The sequence below is a fragment of the Pan paniscus genome, chromosome 4 (genome assembly GCF_029289425.2).
Source record: "Pan paniscus chromosome 4, NHGRI_mPanPan1-v2.0_pri, whole genome shotgun sequence".
NCBI classification, from domain to species: Eukaryota; Metazoa; Chordata; class Mammalia; order Primates; family Hominidae; genus Pan; species Pan paniscus.
This window is the reverse complement of record NC_073253.2, coordinates 129595127-129614202: the sequence shown is the minus strand read 5'-3', so window position 1 is coordinate 129614202 and position 19076 is coordinate 129595127. Positions and strand designations below refer to the sequence as shown.

General features: G+C 39.2%; 1 protein-coding gene across 30 annotated transcripts in view; it reads left to right on the top strand.

Moving 5' to 3' along the window:
* The window catches only part of CDKL3 (cyclin dependent kinase like 3), a 134802-nt gene that overhangs the window by 55450 nt on the left and 60276 nt on the right, over nt 1–19076 (top strand). For 12 of the 30 annotated variants that reach the window (XR_008625435.1, XM_055112673.1, XM_055112668.1 and 9 more), the window contains 6 exons: nt 3118–3206; nt 6770–6923; nt 7031–7359; nt 8792–8885; nt 10918–11080; nt 12788–12885. Coding sequence is in view for 28 of the 30 variants with exons in the window: in XM_055112673.1 (XP_054968648.1) it covers nt 3118–3206; nt 6770–6923; nt 7031–7359; nt 8792–8885; nt 10918–11080; nt 12788–12885 (927 nt within the window). In the remaining 2 variants the exon portion in view is untranslated. Of the gene's footprint in view, nt 1–3117; nt 3207–6769; nt 6924–7030; nt 7360–8791; nt 8886–10917; nt 11081–12787; nt 12886–13264; nt 13336–15735; nt 19073–19076 lie in introns of those variants that run through there. The other 18 variants (XM_055112658.2, XM_055112681.1, XM_055112667.1 and 15 more) reach the window with 8 other exon arrangements.

The following is a 19076-nucleotide window of genomic DNA, read 5'->3' as shown; positions in this document are numbered from 1 at the left end:
CGTGATACCCACTTGTAGTCCTAGCTATTTGGGAGGCTGAGGCAGGAGGATCCTTTGAACCCAGGAATTTGAGACTGCAGTGAGTGATTTATGCTTGCAGCACCGCACTCTATCCTGGGTGACAGAGCAAGACCCTGTATAAAAAAAGAAAAAAATAATCCTTAACCTATTTGTCAACTAAAATATTTATCTTATTGATTTGTGAAAAAAACACATTAATCTTTTGTCATAAGTTTTGCAATATGTTTGCAAAACTTGCAATATGCTTTTTTTTTAACAACTAGTATCATCCAATGATTTGGAATGCTACATTTATCATAGACAAAATGCTTATACATGTGTGGGTTTGTTTCTGTTCCACTGATTTTTCTCTTTATTCTAGAAGTAGTACAACTTTGATTTATTATTGTAACTTTAAAATACACTTCGATATCTGATGTAGGGCACATATTTTTCCTAGATATAAATTTTCTAAACAATGTTATTGAGGTATAATTTATGGGCAGTAAACTATACATACTTAAAATGTACAATTTGAAGAGTTTTGATGCATGTATACACACATGAAACCACCACCACAATCAGGATACCTAACACACACACACACAAACACACACACACACACGATACCTAACATTTCCATCACTCTCCAAAATTTCATTGTGTCCTTTTACAATTCATCTTTTCTTCCATTTCTGTCCCCAGATAACCACTGATTTGCTTTCTATTCCCATAGATTAGTTTGAATTTTCTAGAATCTTATATAAATAGAATCATACAGTAGGCACTCTTTCATGTCTGGCTTCTTCCACTCAGCATAATGGTTTAGAGATTCATTCATGTTTTTGTATGTATCAGCAATTTGTTCCTTTTTTGCAGAGTAGTAGTTCATTATATGACTATACCACATTTTAAAAAATCCTTTCCCTGTTGATGGACATGTGGGTTATTTCCCATTTTTCGCTATTACAAATAAAGTTGCCATGAGAACATTCATGTTTGTCTTTGTATGGAACACACATTGTATTTTCATTCCTCCTGCAGAAATATCTAAGAACAGAATGGCTGGGTCATGGGTAGGCATATGTTTAATTTTTAAAGAAACTGCCAATCTGTTTCCCAAAGTGTCATGTTTTACATTTTCCAAAGTAGGGCATATATTTAAATTTACTGAATTATATTCACAGAAGGACTGCCTCTAATTGTCTGCCCCTATGATTTGGTCAGACCTTTTAGCATTTTTCTTATTAAGTTTTAGTGATAGATTACCATTATATTCTAAAATGAGCACATATTTTTAACTAGTTGCAGGGTTTTTTTTATTTGTTTGTTTTGTTTTGTTTTGTTTTTGAGACGGAGCTTTGCTCTTCTTGCCCAGGCTGGAGTGCAATGGCGTGATCTTGGCTCACTGCAACCTCCTGTCTCCCGGGTTCAAGCAATTCTCCCGCCTTAGCCTCCGAGTGGCTGGGATTACAGGCATGTGCCACCACACCCGGCTAATTTTGTATTATTTTTTTTTTAGTGGGGACGGAGTTTCTCCATGTTGGTCAGGCTGGTCTCTAACTCCCAACCTCAGGTGATCCACCCCCTGTTGCCTCCCAAAGTGCTGGGATTACACGCATGAGCCACCACACCTGGCCAACTAGTTGCAGTCTTAAAGACCTAGGTATTGCCACATCATTAAGTAGGTAATAGACTTAAATAATTTCTCCTTGTGAATCAATGTTTTTTATTTTGGTAAAAAAAAAACCCACATAACATGGAATCTACCTTCTTACAAAATTATTAAGTGTACAGTATGGCATTTTTAACTATATGCACATTATAGTACAGCAGATCTCTAGATTTTTTTCTGTGAATCAGTTTAAATATGCATTTTGAAATAAACAGAAACATAATATTATATAGAATTATCTTGGATTTGCTGGATTTTAATTGTGGCTCCTCTACTTATGAGATCTTAAACAAATTACTTGATCTCTCTGGGCCTCAGTCTCCTCATCTGTATAATGAGGATAATAATAATACTTACTTTGTAGGATTGTTGTTGGGATGGAAGGAAGAAAAAGCTGGAGCGTTGTCTGGTATGTAGTAAGCATCAATAAAAGTTACTAGTCAGGCTTGGTGGCATGTGTCTGTAGTCTGAGCTACTCAAGAGGCTAAGGAAGGAGGATATCTTGAGCCAAGGAGTTCAAGGCTCCAGTGAGCTATAATTGCACCACTGCACTCCAGCCTGGGCGACAGAGTAAGAACCTGTCTCTAAAAAATTTTAAAAGGCCAAGCACAGTGGCTGTCTTCTGTAATTCCAGCACTTTGGGAGACTGAGGCGGGAGAATCGCTTGAACTCAAGAGTTCATCAGCCTTACAACATAACAAGACTCCCATCTCTACAAAAAAGTTAACTATTAATGTTTTACCTCCTTTCACAGGAGGAATGAAAATTATAAAGCAGATGCTTTTTATTCAAAACTTGTCTTCAATATTTTGATTAAAGAAATGTGTTCCATTTATAATTATTGTTATTTCACTACATATAGATTTATTATGTACAACTTAACATTCAAAACTACCTTCCATATTTTGTTTGTTTGTTTCTATACCAAGAAAGGGAAACAGAAAAGAGCTGATTTAATAATGGGTTATTGAAAGATTTAGGGACTTGAATATTTGCAAAATGGTATTATGATATAGAAAGAGTGCTGGATTAGGCGTCAGACAACATGGGTTAAAACTCGTGTTTGGCAAACTACTAATCATGCTTCTAGATCTGTAAAATGCAAATGATTATCCATGAACTTTCCACCTGTCAGGGCAGAAAAGAGGATCAAAATGAGCTAATTAATTTTTGCTAATTTCAGCAGAAACAGACTGACCTCTGTTTTGGCTAGAATCATGGGACATTTAACCTATATTAATGTTTTGCAAGTGCAAATTCCTTAGGGAAATAAGCAGCCAGAACTTACTACCAGAAGTTCCTGAGGTCTAATTCCATCTTTTCAAGAAGGCTTTTTGATCTGGATAATTACTTACTTCTTAATTTGTCAAATAAATTTAATTTTTACCATATGGAGCCCTGTTGAGAGCTCACTTATCATTAAAATCTTTTTCCTTTCCTAGGCTTGTTTACAAATTGATCCTGCTGACAGGATATCATCTAGTGATCTTTTGCATCATGAGTATTTTACTAGAGATGGATTTATTGAAAAGTAAGCATTTTGAGTGAATGTGGGTTTTTTAAAAGCATTTTGTATTGGGAAATTTTACTAGCAGGAAAATTGCTGTATAGGTTACTTTTATATAACAAATATTCAGTTTAACAAAAATTTATTGAGTTATTCTATCAGGTATTGACTAGGAAGATAGCAGACTTAACAAGTGTCATGAATGAAAAGCCTAATAATAGGACGGGCATAGTGGCTCACACCTGTAATCCCAGCACTTTGCGAAGCTGAGGCAGGCAGATTGCTTGAGCCCTGGAGTTCACGACCGGCCTGGGCAACATAGAGAGACCCCTGTCTCTACAAAAAATACAAAAATTAGCAAGGTGTGGTGGCACACGCTTGTAGTCCCAGCTACTCGGGAGGCTCAGGTGGGAGGATTGCTTAAACCCCAGAGGTGGAGGTTGCAGTGAGCTGAGATTGCACCACTGCACTCCAGCCTGGGTGACAGGTTGAGACCCTATCTCAAAAAAAAAGTCTAATAATAAAAAGTAATTGCAACTAACATTCATTAAACAGTTACCATGTCCTAGGCAGTGTGCTCTGCTCTTTACATACTACAGTTTCAGTGTCATCATAGACCAGAGATAACATTAAATAAGCAATCAATACTTCTTAGCTTTATTCCTGTTTGGACCTCTGACTCAGAGAATAGTCTGGTTTTTCCTCTTCTGATGACATTCATTTATCATAATTAGCATGCACTTCCCAAATGATTTTTTTTTCTACTTATTCTCTGTTGCAGTGCCTGTTGTCTTTTTTTTTTTTGAGATGAAGTCTCGCTCTGTTGCCCAGGCTGGAGTGCAGTGGCACAATCTCGGCTGACTACAAACCTCCATCTCCCGGGTTCAAGCAATTCTCCTGCCTCAGGCTCCAGAGTAGCTAGGATTGGAGGCACATGCCACCACGCCTGGCTAATTTTTGTATTTTTAGTAGAGATGGGGATTTTGCCATTTTGGCCAGGCTGGTCTCAAACTCCTGACCTCAGGTGATCCACCCGCCTTGGCCTCCCGAAGTGTTGGGATTACAGGCATGAGCCACTGCGCCCGGCTGCAGTGCCTGTTGTTGTATCCTACCCATGAAATTGGAAGTTCCCTGAAGACAGGTGCCATGCTTCTTATGGCCCTTCTGTGCCCCACATTGCCTATGACATGCCCAGCATATAATCTGTATTACAATTTAGATTCATGAATCAGCCATATTTCTAAAAAAACACCATTTTCTATTTGGGCTTTGAAAGAAACAGGAAAAGTTTCTCATTAACTGTAAAACCATTCAGCTTGTCTTTGGACGTGACGTTAGAAAGATGGACATCCATTAAAAATGTGATGGAGCTAAGGTCAGATATGGAAAAGTCCAGGAACTGCTATTGGAGATAGACTAAATAGAAAAAAGCAAAGAGAATCCTTGAGGTTGACTAGAACTTTGCGCATTTCAGGAATTTTACTCTAAAACAAAAAATAAGATGATATATTTAAAGTGCCATTGGCAAGGTGCTGCAGCTCATGTCTGTAATGCCAGCATTTTGGGAGGCCAAGGTGGGCAGATCAACTGAGGTCAGGAGTTCAAGACCAGCCTGGTCAACATGGTGAAACCCCATCTCTACTAAAAATGCAAAAACTTAGCTGGGCGTGGGCATGTGCCTGTAGTCCCAACTACTCAGGAGGCTGGGACAGGAGAGTCATTTGAACCCAGGAGGCTGAGGCTGCAGTGAGCTGAGATCACACCACTGCACGCACTCCAGTCTGGGTGACAGAGCCAGACTCCGTCTCAAAAAATAAAAGAATAGGCCGTGCTCGGTGGCTCACACCTGTAATCTCAGCACTTTGGGAGGCCGAGGCGGGCAGATCACGAGGTCAGGAGATCAAGACCATCCTGACTAACACGGTGAAACCCCGTCTCTACTAAAAATACAAAAACAAAATTAGTTGGGTGTGGTGGCGGGCCCCTGTAATGCCAGCTACTCAGGAGGTTGAGGCAGGAGAATGGTGTGAACACGGGAGGCAGAGCTTGCAGTGAGTGGAGATCGTGCCACTGCACTCCAGCCTGGGTGACAGAGCGAGACTCTGTCTCAGAAAATAATAATAAATAAATAAAATAATAAAAAATAAATTGAAGTGCCATTGATAAAAAGTGGCAGTTATTGGCTGGGCATGGTAGCTGATGCCTGTAATCCCAGCACTTTGGAAGGCCGAAGCAGGCGGATTGCTTGAACGTAGGAGTTCAAGACCAGCCTGGGCAACATGGCAAAACCCTGTCTCTACAAAAAATACAAAAATTATCTGGGTGTGTTGGTGTATACCTGTAGTCCCAGCTACTACGGAGGCTGAGGTAGGGGATTTCTTGAGCCCAGGAGGTCAGGGTTGCAGTGAGCCATGAGTGTGTCACTGCACTGCAGCCTGGGCAACAGAGAGAGACCGTGTCTGAAAAGAAAAGATGCCAGTTATTGAATTAAGAGGTTGCTTCATATCACTTCTACACAGACGAAGTTTATTTTTCTTGGACATTTAGATATTAGGCTTCTATTATTGTGGGGTGAAAGTACCTTGAGCTCAATTTATAGAATCCTCAGAAGAGTGGGCTGGACTAGGGAAGAATTCATTCATGGGCTGATGTTTTAAAACCTTCCCAAACTGATAGCTGTAGTTGCTTCAAGGAGGGGACTTGTGCAGTTCAGGGAAGGGGTGGGAAGGAAACTTTTCAGTATGGACTTTTGAACTTTGAACCACATGAATGGACTTTCTAATCAAAAATAACTTTTAAAAAGAAAGAAATCAAACTAAAACCAAAATAATCTCTCTCCAATATGAATGTATTCTGTTACATTTCTCTAGAGTAAGATTTTAGAAGTTAGTTAGTTCATTTTTAAAGTTCTATTACTTTAAAGAACCACAGCTGGGTGCGGTGGCTGACGCTTGTAATCCCAGCAACTTTGGGAGGATGAGGCAGGTGGATCACCTGAGATTGGGAGTTGGAGACCAGCCTGACCAACATGGAGAAACCGCGTCTCTACTAAAAATACAAAATTAGCTGGGTGTGGTGGCACATGCCTGTAATCCTAGCTACTCAGGAGGCTGAGGCAGGAGAATCGCTTGAACCCAGGAGGTGGAAGTTGTGGCGAGATGAGATTGTGCCATTACACTCATGCCTGGGCAACAAGAGCGAAACTCCATCTCAAAAAAAAAAGAAGAACCACAGAAAAGGTCAAAGTGGTCTGAGTCTTCCTTAAAAATAACAGTATCTTTATCAAAATTAAAAGCAATATTTTTCTGAGTAAAGTTTGCATCGCAAAAGGAATCTAATTAGTATAAATCTATTTTGTTAAAGTTTTATATAGTAGGTTCCCATAGCATAATTTTCGAAAGATGTATCTTTAGAAGAAAGCAATTTTTATTAGGTAAATGTTGGGCCATCTCTTGACATGCATTATAATTAGCATTATTTATGCTGTAGCTGAAATATACATTAATTGATGAAATGGTTTATTCAAGATAAAATACTCCATCTGCATATATAAAAAGATTACTCGTTGATATTGCTTGTTTTATCAGATTCATGCCAGAACTGAAAGCTAAATTACTGCAGGAAGCAAAAGTCAATTCATTAATAAAGCCAAAAGAGAGTTCTAAAGAAAATGAACTCAGGAAAGATGAAAGAAAAACAGTTTATACCAATACACTGCTAAGTAGTTCAGTTTTGGGAAAGGTAAGAACTTTGGTTTTTGTTTCAGCCAGTATAATTATATTATAGTTAGACTCTAATGACAAAAATAACTGTTATGATGACTCAGATTTTGGATGTATCTATTCCAGGAAATAGAAAAAGAGAAAAAGCCCAAGGAGATCAAAGTCAGAGTTATTAAAGTCAAAGGAAGAAGAGGAGATATCTCAGAACCAAAAAAGAAAGAGTATGAAGGTGGACTTGGTCAACAGGATGCAAATGAAAATGTTCATCCTATGTCTCCAGATGCAAAACTTGTAACCATTGAACCACCAAACCCTATCAATCCCAGCACTAACTGTAATGGCTTGAAAGAAAATCCACATTGCGGAGGTTCTGTGACAATGCCACCCATCAATCTAACTAACAGTAATTTGATGGCTGCAAATCTCAGTTCAAATCTCTTTCACCCCAGTGTGAGGTGAGCTGTAACAGAGAAGAAACCTAAATAATACAATATTCCTGTATAATGGTATTTCAAAGAATCGTGTTCATAGTGTCTGTATGTAAACTGAACTTGAAGAAAATATATTGAAATTAAAGCTGTATAATGGGCCATTTACTGAGTGTTTCTTATGGATGCTGTAGAAGAAATTAACTTTTCTTGGCCATATAGATGTTTAAATTTTCACTAATGTCTTCTTGAAAAACCTTATTAAAAAAAAAAAGACCCTTTGAAAAATGTTTTTATTTTTGAAGAGAAAAAAAGTTGGTATGTCCTAAGTTCTGGTATCAATGTGCCTTGGTATAACAAAATATTTATTTCTATATCATAGCAAATTCTCTAAGTGGAGAAAGGATAGTAAAAAAATAATCTTTCGTAAGTCAAATAGCCTTTCAAGGTGAAATATTTTGGGAGAAAAATAGCATATTAGGCCAGTTTTAGATTTAACCTCCGATACAGATTGAGAGATTGGTCCATGAGTCTGGTTAATCAAGGGCAGTGTGATGGATGGTGAGAGTTTGTTCAACAAGGCAGTAAGGCCACTTCAAAATTTAGGGAGGCTACTGTCATTCTAGGGGAGGAGACTGGGTTCATTAGCCCAAGAGGATTCTAGCAGACTGGTTTGGGCCACAGGTTGTGAAGCCCAGTGGTCTGCAGAGGTGAGCAAGTGGACATGTCCATGTCAGTCCAAAGGTACAGCAGGTTACAGACTGCAAGAGCCTAGTTGTTCTTGAGGTGATCCCAAAACCATGGTATCAGTAACAATGGTTGTAAGCCAGTCAGTCTTGGACAGTAAGTTCATAAATTGAGAAAGCTGGTAGTTAAGAGATCCAAATTCAGAACAGATAGAAGGGAGCAAGTAGGCCAGCAGGAGTAACCCCACAACATGCCTGTCACCACTGATGTAAACATGCACTAATTGTTCTCTGCCCTGTTACCACCTCTCTCCTAAGGGCAATTGGTAGGTAAGGACTCACTATTGCATTTTGGTACTCAGTGTTCAAACAGTAGACTTCCATGCCATAATTTATTCATTCTTGAAGCTAAAACAAAGGCATTTTGGCCGGGCATGGTGGCTCGTGCCTGTAATCCCAGCAATTTGGGAGGCCAAGGCGAGTGTATCACTTTAGCTCAGGAGTTCGAGACCAGCCTGGCCAACATGGCAAAACCCTGTCTCTACAAAAAATACAAAAATTAGTTGGGCATGTTGGAGCACACCAGTAATCCCAGCTACTTGGGAGGCTGAGGCAAGAGAATCACTTGAACCCAGGAGACAGAGGTTGCAGTGAGCCAAGATCATGACACTGCACTCCAGCCTGGGTGACAGAGTGAGAATCTGCCAAAAAAAAAAAAAAAAAAAGCATTTCTGGGGAGTTTTAGTAACTTCTCATTCATTTTTAAATAATAGGTTAACTGAAAGAGCAAAAAAGAGACGCACTTCTTCACAATCTATTGGACAAGTTATGCCTAATAGCAGGCAAGAGGATCCAGGTCCTATTCAAGTAAGGCAAGAAGCTACACATTAAAATATGGCCTCTTTTAACATTACTTCTTTTTTCCTTTTCTCTATCTTTAGGGCTCTAATACTTTTTTGTTTGTTTGTTTTGTTTTTTTGAGACAGGATCTCTCTCTGTTGCCCAGACTGGAGTGCAGTGGTACGATCTCAGCTCACTGCAGCCTCGACCTCCTGGGCCCAAGCAATCCTCCCACCTCAGCCTCCCAAGTAGCTGAGACTTCAGGCACATGCCACCATGCCCAGCTAATTTTGTTCATTTTTTTGTAGCGACAAAGTCTCACTATGTTGCCCAGGCTGGTCTCAAACTCCTGAGCTCAAGGGATCCTTCCGCCTCAGCTTCCCAAAGTGCTAGGATTACAGGTGTGAGCCAACGCACCCAGCCTCTAACAATTCTAAAAATGTGCTTTAAGTTTCTTTTTTTCTTCCTGAGATGAAAATAGGCCATTACTTTCTAAGTGCTTTCACAATTAATTAAGTTCATATATCTTAATTTATCACAATTAATTAAGTTCATATATCTTAATTTATGTATTTAATATGTGACTTAGGCAGAGTAAGTTAAGATTTCCACCTTTGAAAGTCACAAGAAGTTTTGTTTTTTTCACTCCCAAAAAAATGTTTTTAATATCTTTATGGATTAAAAACAATTGCCAAATAAACCCAACTTATTTTCACTAGAAAAAATAATCAAAATAATCGATGTAGTTCATCCCCCTCCCAACTTTTGTTTTGTTTTGTTTTTGGCTTATTTTGCATTATTCATCGCTAATGGGACCTCACAACTTTTTACATAGGAAATTGATTTATTCAAAATTGAAGCACAATGTTAATTATAATAACAAAAAACTGAAAACAATACAAACCTGTCCAAAAGCAGGTGACTAATTAAGTACATTAGGGTACATTCATACAGTGGAATACTACACATTACATTGTGGAAGTGTGTTCATTGATCTAGACAAGATTTTATTATCTGTTTTCAAATGAACAAAAATCTGGTAACACAGAACGTTTCCCAGATGCGCAATACATTTTTTCCTTTGGGTTTTCCCAGTGTTTACAAAGCATATCATTTTCTAGGTAGATAAAGAAGTTATTAAGAAAATGAACTGAAGCAATTTGTTCAAAGTCAGAGTGCAGTGAATAGTATTAAAAATGAAAAGTTAAGTTTGTGGTTCTGGCCAGGCACAGTGGCTCTCACCTGTAATCCTAGCATTTTGGGAGACTGAGCTGGGAGGATTGCTTGAGCCCAGGAATTTGAGATCAGCCTGGGTGACATAACGGACCCTGTCTGTACAAAAAATGAAATAAAATAAATTAGTCGTGTGTGGTGGCATGTGGCTGTGGTTTCAGACTCGGGGGCTAAGGTGGGACTATGGCTTGAGCCCAAGAGGTTGAGGCTGCAGCCATAATGGCGCCACTGTATTTCAGCCTGGACAACAAAGCAAGACTCTGTCTTAATAATAATAATAATAATAATAATAAGGCCAGATGCAGTGGCTCATGCTTGTAATCCCAGCACTTTGGGAGCCCAAGGCAGAAGGGTCACTTGAGCCCAGGAGTTTGAGATCAGCCTAGTCAACCTAACAAGACCCCATCTCTACGAAAAAATTAAAAATTAACCAGGCATGGTGGTATGTGCCTGTAGTCCCAGTTACTTAAGAGACTGAGGTGGGAAGACCACTTGAGCCGAGGGGGTTGATGCTGCAATGAGTCATGATCATGCCAATGCACTCAAAATAATAATAATAATAATATTATTATTATTATTATTATTGTGGTTCTCATGACCAAGACTATTATGCTCAGAATATTAAATATGCTAAAAATGTTTGCTTTATGAAACTTTTATTGGAGTTTGATCTGTTGATATGTTCAATAGTGTTCTAAATCTTCTTAATTATTAAATTAATTGTTATGTCTATCTTATACCATCCAAATGGCTAGCAATTCTAGGATTGTCATTCTACAAATAGTTAGACACATTTCTTCAAACTAACTTTTGTTTGTTTGTTTAGAGCCAAATGGAGAAGGGTATATTTAATGAGCGAACAGGTCACAGTGACCAAATGGCAAATGAGAACAAAAGGAAGCTGAATTTTTCCAGATCTGACAGGAAAGAATTCCATTTTCCAGAATTGCCTGTCACAATACAGTCAAAAGATACAAAAGGAATGGAAGGTACACATTTGTTGCATAGCTTTACAATTATGATGATATCATTTATAAGATTTTTTCATAATATAACTTACATTTTATAGTGTGATTTAGGTAGAAAATAGTAAATTGGTGAGGAAAACATAAGCTGATGAGATTTTCTCCCTATTGTCAAATAAGGGGTATGATTTTAAGGAGATAATTTTAAAGAGGCTTAGGCTTGTAATCCCAGCATTTTGGGAGGCCAATGCAGGAGGATTGCTTGAGTTTGAGACAAGCCTGGGCAACATAGCAAAACCCTGTCTCTACAAAAAATAAAATAGCTTGGTGTGGTGGTGTGTGCCTGTAGTCCCAGCTACTCCAGAGGCTGAGGTAGGAGGATTGCTTGACCCAGGAAGTTGAGACTGCAGTGAGCCATGATCACACCACTGTACTGCACTCCAGGATGACATAATGAGACCCTGTCTCTAAAAAAAAAAAAATTTTTTTTAATTAAAAAGACAAATAGGTTAAGACAGCTTTAAAAGGTAAATTATTAAAATTTATTTATTTATTTATTTATTTATTTAAGACAGAGTCTCACTCTGCTGCCCAGGCTGGAGTGCAGTGTTGCAATCTCAGCTCAGTGCAACCACCACCTCCCAGGTTCAAGTGATTCTCGTGCCTAGCCTCCTGAGTAGCTGGGACTACAGATGCCCACCACCACGCCTGGCTAATTTTTGTATTTTTAGTAGAGATGGGGGGGGTGGTTCCACCATTTTGGCCAGGCTGATTTCGAACTCCTGACCTCAGGTGATCCACCTGTCTCAACCTCCCAAAGTGCTGGGATTACAGGCGTGAGCCATTGCAGCTGGCTGCAAAGGATAAATTTTTTATTAGCTCAATGTTGTTGAAATGTTAGAACAGTATTTGAGAAATTTGTTTAGTATATGACCTGGGGTAAATTGCCTTTCTATGTTTCTCCATGATCATTTACCCATATAGTAGCAGAAATTTTATATGTATTTTGGGCATCCAAGGATTAAATATATAAGATTTATAGGCTGGGCACAGTGGCTCACACCTGTAATCCCAGCACTTTGGGAAGCCAAGGTGGGCGGATCACCTGAGGTCAGGAATTTGAGACCACCCTGGCCAGTATGGCAAAACCCCATCTCTATTAGCCAGGCGTGGTGGCTCATGCCTGTAATCCCGGCTACTTGGGAGGCTGAGGCAGGAAAATCACTTGAAACCGGGAGGCGGAGGTTGCAGTGAGCCGAGATCGCGCCACTGCACTCCAGCCTGGGTGACAGAGTGAGACTCCATCTCAAAAAAAAAAAAAAATTTATAAACTTAAGATTTATATCAGAATGAAACACACTTTTGTCTTGAATAAATGTTATGTTTCTTTGAAGAACAGTGACACCTTGTGAAAAGTTAATATAATAGCAAGAATATCATCCTTGTACAGTTCAAGAGGAATTATCTGATCCACTTAACAGTTACACTGAGAATAATAAAATAAAATAAAATAAAATAAATGTCTTATTTTAATACTTAGTAGACTATGTGTAAAGTTATAAAACAAATAATTTACCATATTTTACCATTACAACTCATAATTTATTTTGTTCCTTTGTAATAAACTGAGAAACTGACTTAGTGGATTTCTATTTGAAATTCTTGGAAAGGAAAGTAAAATTTCAAAGTAGGAATAACAAATTTTCATTGTTTTGTATATTTTTGCAAAAGTTAAACAGATAAAAATGCTGAAGAGGGAGTCAAAGAAAACAGAGTCATCTAAGATACCAACTTTACTTAACGTGGATCAAAATCAAGAAAAACAAGAGGTAACTCTTTTTGTATATAGCTTTTACTAAGGCATGTTGTTTAGAGGACTTGATTCAGTGTATAAATTTAGTTATTACTATTGGAAAGCTATATAAAAATTCAAAATTTTATAATCTTTGAACTCAAGAAACAGATCTATATTTTCCTAGAATAACCCATTAATAAAAGTTTCTAAAAGTTATTTTTTGGTGGGTAATGTTGAATGATTAGAATGCATGGCACCCAGGGAAAATAGTATCTGTATTGTGTGTAGTGTCAGATATCAGGCAGGTAAGTCAGACTAGTGAAAACGAATAATGATTTAAATATATGGTTATATGGCCACAAGCATGTGTGTCTTTGCCTTTAAGCCTCTTCCTTCCTTTGTTTTCTCTCCAGTTTATTCCCTTATCTCTGCTGTCTGCCTGCTGTCCTATTTTCACAAACATTTGCTCTCAGCTAACTATCAGGTAATCTTGTTGAAATATTCCCAGTCCCTACCCACCAGAGAGATTCTCAAATTTTATTTGAAAATCTTGAAGCCTGTAATATCCAAGTGAATGCTCTATAAAGACAGTCTTTTAAGAGAAAGAGATTGTGCTGAGCACCCACTGAATTAAATCATATCGATGGCCTCCTATTCTACACTTGTGAGGTCATCTCTGTATGTGATTTATCAACTTCTGTTTTTGTGTTTGTTTGTTTGTTTGTTTGTTTGTTTGTTTTTGAGACGGAGTCTCTCTCTGTCGCCCAGGCTGGAGTGCAGTGGCGCGATCTCGGCTCACTGCAACCTCTGCCTCCCGGGTTCATGCCTTTCTCCTGCCTCAGCCTCCCAAGTAGCTGGGACTACAGGCACACGCCACCACACCCAGCTATTTTTTTAAAAAAATATTTTTAGTAGAGACGGGGTTTCACTGTGTTAGCCAGGATGGTCTCGATCTCCTGACCTCGTGATCCGCCCGCCTGGGCCTCCCAAAGTGCTGGGATTATAGGCGTGAGCCGCCGCATCTGGCCCAACTTCTGTTTTTTTAAAAAATAAAATTTATTACAGTTTTACTCATGATAAAATTAGTAAATACTTATTAAGAAAATTTGAAGAAATTAAAAATATTTTTAAAAATCTGAAACTCTGTAAGAAGGCATTTTAACAAGGCTACTTGATCTCTATAATATTTGGATAAGAGGGTCATCAGACACTATTAGATGTATTCTCACTGTGACATTTAGGGCTATCTCTTTAGTCTTGGCCTAGAGCTTGTTAAGAACTCCACAGTCCACTTTGCAGAGAAGAAATGTTGTAGAACAAGAATGCCATTAGGCCGGGCACAGTGGCTCACACCTGTAATCCCAGCACTTTGGGAGGCTGAAGAGGGTGGATCACCTGAAGTCAGGAGTTCAAGACCAGCCTGGCCAATGTGGTGAAACCCTGTCTCTACTAAAAATACAAAAATTAGCTGGGTGTGGTGGCTCATGCCTGTAATCCCAGCTACTCGGGAGGCTGAGGCAGGAGAATTGCTTGAACCTGGGAGGCGGAGGTTGCGCAGTGAGCCGAGATCAAACCATTGCACTCCAGCCTAGACAACAAGAGTGAAACTCCGTTTAAAAAAAAAAAAAAAAAATCCATTAATAGTCATCTTTCAGTTCATTATAAAAAGTAATAAGGTGGCTTTAAACTTTTAAATTTGGGTGACATACTCATGTCACAGCACGTTGCACAGCATACCATTTGCACATTTTTTCAATCATTGGGTGAGTTAGGGCTCCTGAGGTAGGCAGACTATTAATGTGCCTCATGTGTTTATCCCATTGTCCTGTGAGAGTCCCCAGGAACTAAAATTACTTTCTAGTCCAGGAAAAAAGGAACTCTGCAGGAAAAAAAGACCCTTCTGTGATTTTTAGGATAAATAATAAATTAAGGAGGGAAAACATCTTCTTGTTCATATGATATAGAACTCCAGAAAAAATGAAGTCATCAGTGTTGATTATAGTTTATTTGTACTGCTTATTCAAATGCAGCTCTGACAAGTGACTGAAATTGCATAAAAGGCCAGTACAACTGGTTTTAATAAATGTCAGAATTAAGAACATTTCTTAAATTTTGAGCCTGTAGTTTATTTTAGAGCATGAAAGAATATGACATATTTTTAAAAACATAAGATAGGGAATTGCTAGTTATTTTTTCTATTCTTGGCTCTGTATTGACTTGGTTTTCGAATTATACAATCAGATCCAAGCACTTCTCAGGTTTACTTTATTTTTTATTATTTATTTATTTATTTATTGAGACAGAGTCTCACTCTGCCACCTAGGCTGGAGTACAGTGGTGTGATCTTAGCTCACTGCAACCTCCACCTCCTGGGTTCAAGCAATTTTCCTGTCTCAGCCTCCTGAGTAGCTGGGATTACAGGTGCCCGCCACCATGCCTGGCTAATTTTTGTATTTTGAGTAGAGACGGGGTTTCACCATGTTGTCCAGGCTGGTCTCGAACTCCTGACCTCAGGTAATCTGCCTGCCTCGGCCTCCCAAAGTGCTGGGATTACAGGTGTGAGCCACCACGCCCTGCCAGGTTTACTTTTTAAACTCTTTCAGCTATCTCAAATGTGGGTGCATGCATTGAATAGGTTCTATAACCAGAGAGAGACTAAATTACTGGGAATGAGTGAGTTAGGCAAGAGAGAAAAGAGTCCATACAAAGGCCACCTTTTGTTTTGTTGGATGATAATGATAAGGAATACATTGCTAAATAGTTTCCCTGTACCTTATGAAACAACCCATAGGGGCAAAGTACAAGTATTTATCTCTGGCTGTATTTCCTTAGCCAAAGACTCACCATGTCCTCAATTAAAGACCTGTTTCTATTTACTTTTTAGAATACAGGAAATGCACAAACTGAAAGGAAGAAGAACTTGCCAGATGTAGAGTAGAAAATGCAGCAGCTGAAAATTCAGGGAATCCCAGAATCACTGTATGGTTTTTAAAAAATCCTTTTTATTAATGTTACATACACAAAAATGCTAACTAGATAATTTTACAGGTATATCGTAAATCCTGTTAGTTATATGTACATTCACCTAAATTTGTTTTTAAATTTATTAATCTTTAAATTATTCATGTTTTCTTAATTTGAACATGAATTTATAAAAACTACCTGACTGGTACATCCTAATAAAATTGCAGCTTACATTTAGTCATATAATTTTATTTGATCACCTATTATTTCAATCATACTTGATGAGTGGTCATTCTTAGCATTGGTTTAGGGCTTTATAATTACAGAAGGAAAAGTTTCTAAATATGTGATAAAGTAAGATCCTGATGTCTGGGAACACCAAACATTTCTGAGCAAACAAATATACTTGATAACCATGTAACATGGGTTTGGCTTTACACTGAACTTTCTGGAGCAGCATTTAAACATATCATGAAGATTGTTTAAAAGGATGGAAATTGGTGGGGCATGGTGGCTCGCGCCTGTAATCCCAGCACTTTGGGTGGCCGAGGCAGGTGGATCATGAGGCCAGGAGTTCGGGACCAGTCTGGCCAGCATGGTGAAACCCCATCTCTACTAAAAATGCAAAAAATTAGCCGGACATTGTGGCGTGCACCTGTAATCCCAGCTACTCAGAGGTGGAGGCAGGAGAATTACTTGAACCCGGGAGGCGGAGGTTGTAGTGAGCCGAGATCACGCCACTGCACTCCAGCCTGAGCAACAGAGCGAGACTCCATCCCGCTGCCCCCCGCAAAAAAAAAGATGGAAGTTGAGCAAGGCATTGAAGCAAATCTTTTGGCTTGACTAGCATGTTTATAATTTAGTAATTTACATGTAATTTAGCATTAATAAAGTCAGAGTTTTGGTAGCATATATTTACATTCCAGTCCCTGATTCTTACTAGCTTGGTTTCTAATTTTAGGGTGGAGATGGCCATTGTGAGGGGAAGAATTTGAAGAGAAACAGGTTTTTTTTCTGGTAGTGTCTTTTCTTTTAAATAGTCCAAAAAATACAAGATGACAACTCTTCCCGTTTTATTTATCTACAATAGAAATGTGATGTGAGTTGTTGTTAAGACAGCCATCCATGTGCATGAGCATCATCCAGCTTTTTTTGTTAGCAAAACATTTACTGTTTTCTTTTCCCTTTTAAGACTCTGTTGATGTGATAATTTGATTTGGAATTATAAAGTCATCTCTTCTCTGCCTACTTCTTTTTTTTGCCATGATTACTGAGTGGATAACACAAGCCGTGACATGATACAAACTGTACTTATACTTAATGATTTCTGCCTTCTTGTAGCCACATAACCTCGAGTCAGTTATCTCCTATAACACACAGGCCTCTTTAAATGAGTTCTTAATAAAATATTTGAGCCGTTGTTTTAAAAGCTGTTCATGGCTGGGTGCGATGGCTCATGCCTGTAATCCCAACACTTTGGGAGGCTGAGGCAGGCGGATCACTTGAGGTCAGGAGTTCGAAACCAGCCTGACCAACACGGTGAAACACCATCTCTACTAAAAATTCAAAAATTAGCTGGGTGTGGTGGTGCACAGCTGTAATCCCAGCTACTCAGGAGGCTGAGACAGGAGAATCGCTTGAATCCGGGAGGCCAAGGTTGCAGAGAGCCAAGATCATGCCATTGCACTCCAGCCTGGGAGATAAGAGCGAGGCTCTGTCTCAAAACACACACACACACACACACACACACACACACACACACACACAAGCTATTCATGGTTGGGCACAGTGGCTCACGCCTGTAATCCAGCACTTTGGGAGGCTGAGGTGGGCAGATCACCTGAGGTCGGGAGTTTGAGACCAGCCTGACCAACATGGAGAAACCCCATCTCTACTGATAATACAAAAATTAGCCGGGCGTGGTGGCACATGCCTGTAATCCCAGCTACTGAGGCTGAAGCACGAGAATCGCTTGAACCCGGGAGGCGGAGGTTGTGGTGAGCCGAGATCGTGCCATTGCACTCCAGCCTGGGCAACGAGAGTGAAACTCCGTCTCAAAAAAAAAAAAAGAAAGAAAAAACTATTCATTACATTACATGGTTAAAAATATGTTCTGTTGGTCAGCAATGAAAGCACTTATTTATAATTTAGCAGCATCTCTGGTCTAAAAATAAAGAAAATATATAATGTTTATAAAATATTTAAAAATAATGTGGTATTCAAATGTTAAATTGTTTTATCTGTGATCTGAGGAACCAAAATAGATGCCGCTTTATCAACTAAGATGGACCCTAACGTTAAGGAAACAAAAATTACCTCTGGGTTGAGGGTTTAGGGCTCAGCTCGCATGACAACTTTCTAAATTCCTAGGCTGTAAGAAAAATCACACTCTTGCTGGGCACGGTGGCTCACGCCTAAAATCCCAGCACTTTGGGAGGCCAAGGCAGGCGGATCACCTGAGGTCAGGACTTCGAAACCAGCCTGACCAACATGGCAAAACCCTGTCTCTAGTAAAAATACAAAAATTAGCCAGGTGTGGTGGTGCACGCCTGTAATCCCAGCTACTCGGGAGCCTGAGGCAGGAGAATCGCTTGAACCCGGGAGGCAGAGGTTGCAGTGAGCTGGATGGGGCCACTGCACTCCAGCCTGGAAGACAAGAGTGAGACCAAGTCTCAAAAAAAAAAAAAAAAAGAAAGAAAAGAAAAAGAAAAACCACACTCTTCCTAAACTCCCTAACAACAGGAGCTGTCAGGCAAATTCCTAATCCTGATTTACAACCTAGACTACTACACCTCTGAATGAACAGAGATCCGTGTGTGTGTGTGCGTGTGTCTGTGTGTGTGTGTGTGTGTGTTTGTGTGTGTGTAGAGACAGGGTCTTGTTCTGCTGCCCAGGCTGGTCTTGAACTCCTGACCTCAAGCAGTCCTTTCACCTTGGCCTCCCAAAGTTTTGGGATTACAAGCATGAGCCAGCACACCTTGACGCAAACATTCTTTCCTGATAAGCAACTATAGACCTTAAGTAAGTTTCAGCCAGTTTATAGAGGCTGCACAAACTGTCTTTATGTCTTATAGTTCACCTTTTGATGTAAAGAGACAAATTCTACCTCATCTTAATGCTTAAAGTCCCATTCCAAAGTGAACATGGGATGTATATTATATTTATATGTGTTTGCCCATTGCACATGTGCTCTGTTCCTCTCACAAATATGTAAAACTTTCCCTGCAAATCTGCTGAATATGTATGACTCTCTTGTGTTGT